This window comes from Coregonus lavaretus (genome assembly GCF_964263955.1).
Source record: "Coregonus lavaretus genome assembly, chromosome: 36".
Taxonomy (NCBI): domain Eukaryota; kingdom Metazoa; phylum Chordata; class Actinopteri; order Salmoniformes; family Salmonidae; genus Coregonus; species Coregonus lavaretus.
This window is the reverse complement of record NC_140023.1, coordinates 11,651,001-11,659,303: the sequence shown is the minus strand read 5'-3', so window position 1 is coordinate 11,659,303 and position 8,303 is coordinate 11,651,001. Positions and strand designations below refer to the sequence as shown.

Here is an 8,303-nt window from a genome sequence, read left to right as displayed (position 1 = left end):
GTGAGAGAGAAGGGGGAGGCAGGGGAGAGAGAGACAGAAAGGGGAGAGAGAGGAGATGTAGACAGACATCTCCCGTCGGTCGAAGGGTTTCATAGTTTAATTTCCAAAACTATGTTATTAAACAGAAAGTCAAGAGACACCTATTTCCTGTTTCAAGAGAAGTGCTCTCTGTCTCCTGTGAGCATACTGAATTAGCTATGGTCACCGGAAATGTCTACTGACATGCATACACACTGGTTTTTGCCAAGCATTGCATTTTTTTACAATTCACACTACTTCAGGCCTTCCACAAATGTGACTGTGTCATGGATGGATATTAACTATATGTTGCCATTGAGTCAGCTGTTCTGAACACTGCCACTCCACAGGTCTACTCAATTATAACATTATATAACAGCATAGCTTTCATTTTTACTGAGTAATGACTCTTTTCTCTGTCAGTTGATTTTCCAGCGTAGGTGCCATTGCAATTAATCTAATCTCTTTTTACATAGAGAAATGTACAAATAATGAGTAAATTATACGTGTGAAACAGCTTTGCACAATGTGGTTGTGCCTCAGAGAGACTTTATACAGCAGCATTCAGGCCAGCTTTCTGGCTGCCAACAGAAAATGTTCTGGATCAGGGATAATGTAGAGTAGGCATTTTTATTCCCTGCTGTAATTTTGCCCCCCCCCCCCAGTGCATCTGTTTGCTGTGTTTTGTCTGGCACAGAGGGCAGGCATGGCATATTGGCTTATTATTTGTATAAACAATGGGCATATTGTTTGTTTGCAGTGAATGGGACCCAGCTGTGGCCGAGCTGGAATATCTGGCACATCAGGAATAAAGAGACGACCAAGTGAATCCACCTGAAAAACGCAGGTGTATGACACATTCGAAACTGAACACGTGCCAAGATAGCACTTTATAGTAGACTTCACTTGCTGACATAATTTATAAAGCCATAAAAGAAGTTAAAAGGATACAGTGCAATGCAAATGTGTTTATAGGAAATGTTGTGTTCAAATTACAATGTATGACTGGTAGTTTCTCTTCAAGACATGTATGCTCCTTATATCAATGTCAAGACTGGGCCTCTGACATGTCACATGTGATTCAACTCAATGCAATCCAATTATCTGACAGAAAATGGTCCACAAATCACTAGAATATGCCCAAGTCCATCCTGTTTCAAGTTTATTGCATGTGGTGATAAATGTCCTTTAGCATGACATCATCAGAGTGGGACAGACCTGAGACCACAGAGGAGGCGTCGGCCACAGATGGATAGAACACCAGCCTGGATCAAACCAGACACCCAGGGGCCCCCCAGGAGAGCCAGCCCAGCGCAGCGTTCTTGGGGTAGTACAGAGAGATGCCGAGCCTCCTGGCCGCCATATGAGGAGCCCTGCAGACGTTTTTGTGGCTAAGAGAAACAGATTGGGAAGAAATACATATGATGGGAAGTATATCATATTATATGGTGTTCAATGGAACCAATGGATTCTAATTTGCCACAGCAAAAAGTTAGGCAACCAGATGTTTCACTGTAACATTACTAAAATAAACCATTACTCCATTTGAGATACTACAACACTACTAGTTAGTTATTACCAGTATATTAGGAATGTATTGACTTTTTGGGGACAGTGTAGGTCCCATCATGGCCTTTGAGGAACAAGAGCAATCAACAAGACAGACTCACCTGGTGAGGGCAGTCTATGACACACCTTTTGTACCCAATCCAACTTCCTCACTGTGTGAAAGACTCCATCGTAATCATTTTGTTTACGTCATCCAGAATTTGAATCAGCAGGACTCAATTGTTTTCAAATGAGATGGTCAAACACACAAAGCATTGTGTAGGATGACGTGCACCTTTTTAATTACAAAATTCCCAGAGATAGGGAGAGTCCCCTTGTTGCTCAATCTCTCAGATAGTCACTGCGATTACTTCACTAAGATGAATAGTGTGCATTGTGCCTCTCTATGGGGTAAACAGTGCCAGTGCCCAACAGTATGATAACACCTCCCTGGAAAAAATGTTTTGATAAGAACTTGTTTTGATCAGGATCCACATTCCCCAGATACATGCCCCTTTCACGTGACAGAATAGCAGGTATTACGCATGTGTACACGGCGTCATCTCTTTTGTATTTTATCTGTGATGGGTCTCACTGCACATTTGTTTATACAGCCTTGTCAGGGATGTTAGAATAATAATGAAGATTACACCAGCTACTTTAGTGGATAAATGGTTTATTGTGATTATCAGATCTCAAAGTGAGATATGAAATTTGAATATACAGTGAGGGAAAAAAGTATTTGATTCTCTGCTGATTTTGTACGTTTGCCCACTGACAAAGACATGATCAGTCTATAATTTTAATGGTAGCTTTATTTGAACAGTGAGAGACAGAATAACAACAAAAAAATCCAGAAAAATGCATGTCAAAAATGTTATAAATTGATTTGCATTTTAATGAGGGAAATAAGTATTTGACCCCCTCTGCAAAACATGACTTAGTACTTGGTGCCAAAACCTTTGTTGGCAATCACAGATGTCAGATGTTTCTTGTAGTTGGCTACCAGGTTTGCACACATCTCAGGAGGGATTTTGTCCCACTCCTCTTTGCAGATATTCTCCAAGTCATTAAGGTTTTGAGGCTGACGTTTGGCAACTCAAACCTTCAGCTCCCTGCACAGATTTTCTATGGGATTAAGGTCTGGAGACTGGCTAGGCCACTCGAGGACCTTAATGTGATTCTTCTTGAGCCACTCCTTTGTTGCCTTGGCCGTGTGTTTTGGGTCATTGTCATGCTGGAATACCCATCCACGACCCATTTTCAATGCCCTGGCTGAGGGAAGGAGGTTCTCACCCAAGATTTGACGGTACATGGCCCAGTCCATCGTCCCTTTGATGCGGTGAAGTTGTCCTGTCCCCTTAGCAGAAAATCACCCCCAAAGCATAATGTTTCCACCTCCATGTTTGACGGTGCGGATGGTGTTCTTGGGGTCATAGGCAGCATTCCTCCTCCTCCAAACACGGCGAGTTGAGTTGATGCTAAAGAGCTCCATTTTGGTCTCATCTGACCACAACACTTTCACCCAGTTCTCCTCTGAATCATTCCGATGTTCATTGGCAAACTTCAGACGGGCCTGTATATGTGCTTTCTTGAGCAGGGGGACCTTGCGGGCGCTGCAGGATTTCAGTCCTTCACTGCGTAGTGTGTTACCAATTGTTTTCTTGGTGACTATGGTCCCAGCTGCCTTGAGATCATTGACAAGATCCTCCTGTGTAGTTCTGGGCTGATTCCTCACTGTTCCAATGATCATTGCAACTCCACAAGGTGAGATCTTGCATGGAGCCCCAGGCCGAGGGAGATTTAGAGTTATTTTGTGTTTCTTCCATTTGCGAATAATCGCACAAACTGTTGTCACCTTCTCACCAAGCTGCTTGGCGATGGTCTTGTAACCCATTCCAGCCTTGTGTAGGTCTACAATCTTGTCCCTGACATCCTTGGAGAGCTCTTTGGTCTTGGCCATGGTGGAGAGTTTGGAATCTGATTGATTGATTGCTTCTGTGGACAGGTGTCTTTTATACAGGTAACAAACTGAGATTAGGAGCACTCCCTTTAATAGTGTGCTCCTAATCTCAGCTCGTTACCTGTATAAAAGACACCTGGGAGCCAGAAATCTTTCTGATTGAGAGTGGGTCAAATACTTATTTCCCTCATTAAAATGCAAATCAATTTATAACATTTTGACATTAGTTTTTCTGGATGTTTTTGTTGTTATTCTGTCTCTCACTGTTCAAAAAACCTACCATTAAAATTTATTTGTCAGTGGGTAAACGTACAAAATCAGCAGGGGATCAAATACTTTTTTCCCTCACTGTAGCTTGAAAATAAACGCAAGTAGGCAGGGTGTTATTATAACTCAATAAAGATTTGGAATTGATATCGAGAAATTGAAGAAAAAAAAATCTGAACAAAGATACACATAACTCAACAGACATCAGTGGTGGCCATCATCAGTGTTATGATGTTATGGTCAATTGAAATTAAAATCCCAGTGCACGTGATGAACAGGAGCGGATCTGTGATCTTCTCGATAAGATCAATAAATGTTATGGCAATGTTGAGACTTCCAGATAACACAATGGCATAATAGAGCCATCTCAAAGCCCTAGAAGCACAACTTGTGTTTTGGTTAGTAGTTTACTTTGGAGTGTGGGAGTGTGTGGGATGTGGGAGTGTGTGGTTAGCCTAATTATTAGTGGCTCTGCAGAGACACAGATTCCAGGACCCCCAGCAAATAGGTTAGCCTAATTATGAGTGGCTCTGCAGACACACTGATTCCAGGACCCTCAGCAAACACGCTTTAGCTCACGCTGGAGCATTATGATGACAATACAGGAATTGGCAGTCATTTAATAGAAGCATGCGCTACTTCTTGATGTAATAATATAATAATAACATGCCATTTAGCAGACGCTTTTATCCAAAGCGACTTACAGTCATGTGCGCATATATATTTACGTATTGGTGGTCCCGGGGATCGAACTCACTACCCTGGCGTTACAAGCACCATGCTCTACCAATTGAGCTACAGAGGACCACAGATGTAAAATACATCTGTGTGTTTGTCCACCCAAGTGTCTGTCAGTCTGCCAACTGCCATGCATTACGAGGGTTTGGGTGCTACATTTGCAGTGGATATGGTGAATTACCCCCATACAATGTAAAGCGCTTAAAGACCTTGGTCAAATCGTTTCTGATACTGTATAAACACCATCCATCCTTAACCATCATTCTGTACTGTATATGGCCGTGACATGAAAGGTTGCAGAGGGCACTTTGCATGGTTAGAAATCAAACGTTTCTCTTCGCCTACCCTTTGATCCAAATCACTGGGATGTCAACATGAGAATCCGTCTGCTATGCTGGGGCAGAAGACACAGTCATTATTTCACCATTATGTAATCCACTTCGTCCTAATTAGAGACACGAAGGTAGAGTTTGGTCGATGCTTATATGTTATTGCACAAGTGCAGGAAATGCAGTGTGTCCCTGCCGTGCAGTGAGCATGAAGAACACGCATTGCATCACAGTAAACTTAAGTCATGTGGTATCCCCCATTTCATGATCTTTCTGTAGATTGAGTAGAATAAAGTAATTAGAGAGTAGGCTCAGCTAGCTAGCAGCTACATTATCTCTATGTTATGTTCAGCTTCACATGAAGGCTAGGAGAGGTCTAATTAGAAGTTAGCCAGAAACACCAAAGACTCAAGGAGGACACTGGGATACTTATCATAGACTATTTTCATTGGATACAGTGTTATTGTCTTTGTAGTCCCCTGCTATAGTGTTCCTGTCTGTAATGACTAGGTGTGGTTTTTACAGAAAGCCATGCATGGCCCAAGGACTGTGCCGCACCGCTATGATATCTCTCCAACGGTCAAGCCCCACACATTGTCACAAAGGTATGTTGTTTTATGATAGTTGATGTGACGTGTGTGTGTGTGTGTGTGTGTGTGTGTGTGTGTGTATGTGTAAAAACCATGACCAGAATATCTGGGCCAAAAATTCTAACTCTCCAGTCTTAACCACTGATTTGTGTGGCCCGGGTTAGGAGTTAAATGCTACCAAGAGCATGCCTAAATAACTCTTGCGCTCCAAAAGAGGTGGTTGTTAGCTTGGAATGCTAAAAACATTCCCCACCCCCTATATTTGGAGAGACTGAATCATTAAGCTGTTGGACATCATTTTGAGATGTATAGAGTCAAAAACAATTGGGTTGTTTTACATTATACATTTTACTCATTTAGCAGACACTCTTATTCAGAGCTACTTACAGTTAGTGAGTGCATACATTTTCATACTGGCCCCCCGTGGGAATCAAACCCACAACCCTGGTGTTGCAAGCACCATGCTCTACCAATTGAGCTACCCACAATATCAAATACCAGTTTATTGTTCAACAACCATTGTAAAATAGCCAAACAAGGTTTTTTCTTGTAGAACTCGAGCAGCCACACTTACAACATGGGTCAGGTTAATAGAATGTTTTAATAAAACAGATATCTTTACTATTTGTTAATTTTTACAAGTAAATAATGAAAATGTACATTTTACATTAGACAGTAAATAACAATATCAATCATATTGTGTACACATTTACAATATTGGAAAGGAACCGTGCAGCACCGTGTTCATATTTATCATACTGGTGCTGACAGAATTCAATAGCTCAGTTAAGTACCACCTCCAGTACAGTATTTACAATACAGTAATTTACTGCAATAATCAAGGTTAAGTTCCATAAAAGAGAAACAAAACAACTCTGCCATTTTTAATGACGTATCGATCTTTCCAAGACACATCCAATGACAGCTTCCTTATTCGGCAACCCCCAGCATCCAGGTGAATCGGATTGGTCCATTTTAAACCATCACATCCCTCAGGGCGTATCACTTTTCTCTGGAATCTGGTCTTCCTTTCCAGGTGTCGTGTGTTGTGTGTGTGTGTGTGTGTCAGCGTCTCTGACAGATGTGTAGGTTGTGGGCAGCGTGTCAGCATCTTAGGCAGTGTGTATGTCCAGGATGTGTGTGTGTCAGCGTCTCTGACAGATGTGTAGGTTGTGGGCAGCGTGTCAGCATCTTAGGCAGTGTGTATGTCCAGGATGTGTGTGTGTGTCAGCGTCTCTGGCAGGTGTGTAGGTTCCGGTCTGCGGTCCTGCTGACTCCGGGGTCTTTCTCTCCTCTCTCCGGTCTGCAGGAGAGGCCATCTCCACAGTCGCAGCGCTGGAACAGCTCCAGGCCATGGCCGCCTTTCCTACGGTGACGCGTGCACACCTGGCCCTCCGTCAGCACCGGCTTACAGATACGAGACCAGAAGTGGCGTGCACAGCACAGACCCTCAGAGCAGTCAGAGGACCTCAGGCAGTTGTTACCTTCCCGACCTAGAGAAAGAGAGAGGGAAGAGAGAGAGGTAAATATGACGTGTTCTGTTGGAAAGGCCTCACAGCTGGAATTTTGATATTGAAAAGTTTCCTTTCAAACCCCTTGGTAATTTAGTCCAAGTGGACTGTGTGGGTAGGACAAATCTATAGAATCTTTATGGGTGATACTGGGTAGTGTTTGTTGTGTGGGTGTGTGCATGTGTAATACACACCTACCTTTGACAGAATGTTGTGGTTGACCTTGGGGCAGAGGCAGTCTCTTGCCATGGTGTTCCATGGTGTTGTTCTGCCTATTCCCAACACTGGTAGTGACTGCAGCTTCAGCATCTTGATCACTGGCCTGACAAACACCTGAGGGAAAAGGTACATGTTATCATTGAACGCTAGTAAAGTTTTCAAGATAATTACAATATCTCATTACACCCCAACTTTATATAATATGCCATTTAGCAGACGCTTTTATCCAAAGCGACTTACAGTCATGTGTGCATAATTTTTTTTTTTATGTATGGGTGGTCCCGGGGATCAAACCCACTACCCTGGCGTTACAAGCACCATGCTCTACCAATTGAGCTACAGAGGACCACTTTCTTACCCATAAGTAGTTTTTGTATTCCCAATACTTCTCTTACCACATCACTAAACTTAAATAAAAGACCTCGCATGAATTAAAAGTGTAATGATCTGAAAATGGTTGAAAAAATAACAACAAGTAACATTTGGATATGTTGAGCTCACCGTTGATGCAGCGGTTCCCAGCGCAGCACATTGAATCCCTTGCGCACCGCTTCCGGATCTTTCGGCATGGGAGGCACGCGCCTCGGATATCGTTGCAGAATTCATCGGTCCCACACTCATCATCATATGTGCAAGTAGGCTAAGATAAATATACATAATAAAATATTTATTTCCATTGGAACATAAATGCAGAACGCATTTCGGTAAAAGCGCATTGGTAACGTATCCAACAAGCGCTTGGGCATTGGTTAGTGTTGGTATTACGCACAGCTCCTAGAGCTTTCTAGTGGGGTTTCTTACCTGCAAAGTGTCCACGACTGCTTTCTGCCGGTCGCTATCTGGTGAAGATGGACGTGGGCTCGGGCTAACCATGTCGGTGCCACCGGGCAAGTTCTTGATGGCATTAGAGTTGAGTAAAACCGCCCCGGCATAAGCATCCCCAAGGTATCCAAACAGCATGACATATATGGCCATAAAACGAAGCACTGGCAGATGAGGCATACCTCTTCTTATGTAAATTATTGGTCTTATAAATAAATGAAAAATGAATAAAAATCCGTCAAATGTATTGGTAAAAAGTCTGCGTAAGTCTTGAATCCTACCACAAAGTCTCAAGAGG

General features: G+C 42.7%; 1 protein-coding gene across 1 annotated transcript; it reads right to left on the bottom strand.

Annotated features, from left to right (window-relative positions):
- Positions 1-5,789: 5,789 nt before the first annotated feature.
- On the bottom strand, positions 5,790-8,303 carry LOC311111033 (dickkopf-related protein 1-like). Its single transcript, XM_084153728.1, has 4 exons — positions 7,985-8,303; positions 7,685-7,823; positions 7,163-7,297; positions 5,790-6,946 (listed from the first exon to the last, which is right to left on the bottom strand). The coding sequence occupies exons 1-4, from the start codon at positions 8,183-8,185 to the stop codon at positions 6,681-6,683; spliced, it is 741 nt and encodes a 246-aa protein (XP_084009854.1). The 5' UTR covers positions 8,186-8,303; the 3' UTR covers positions 5,790-6,680.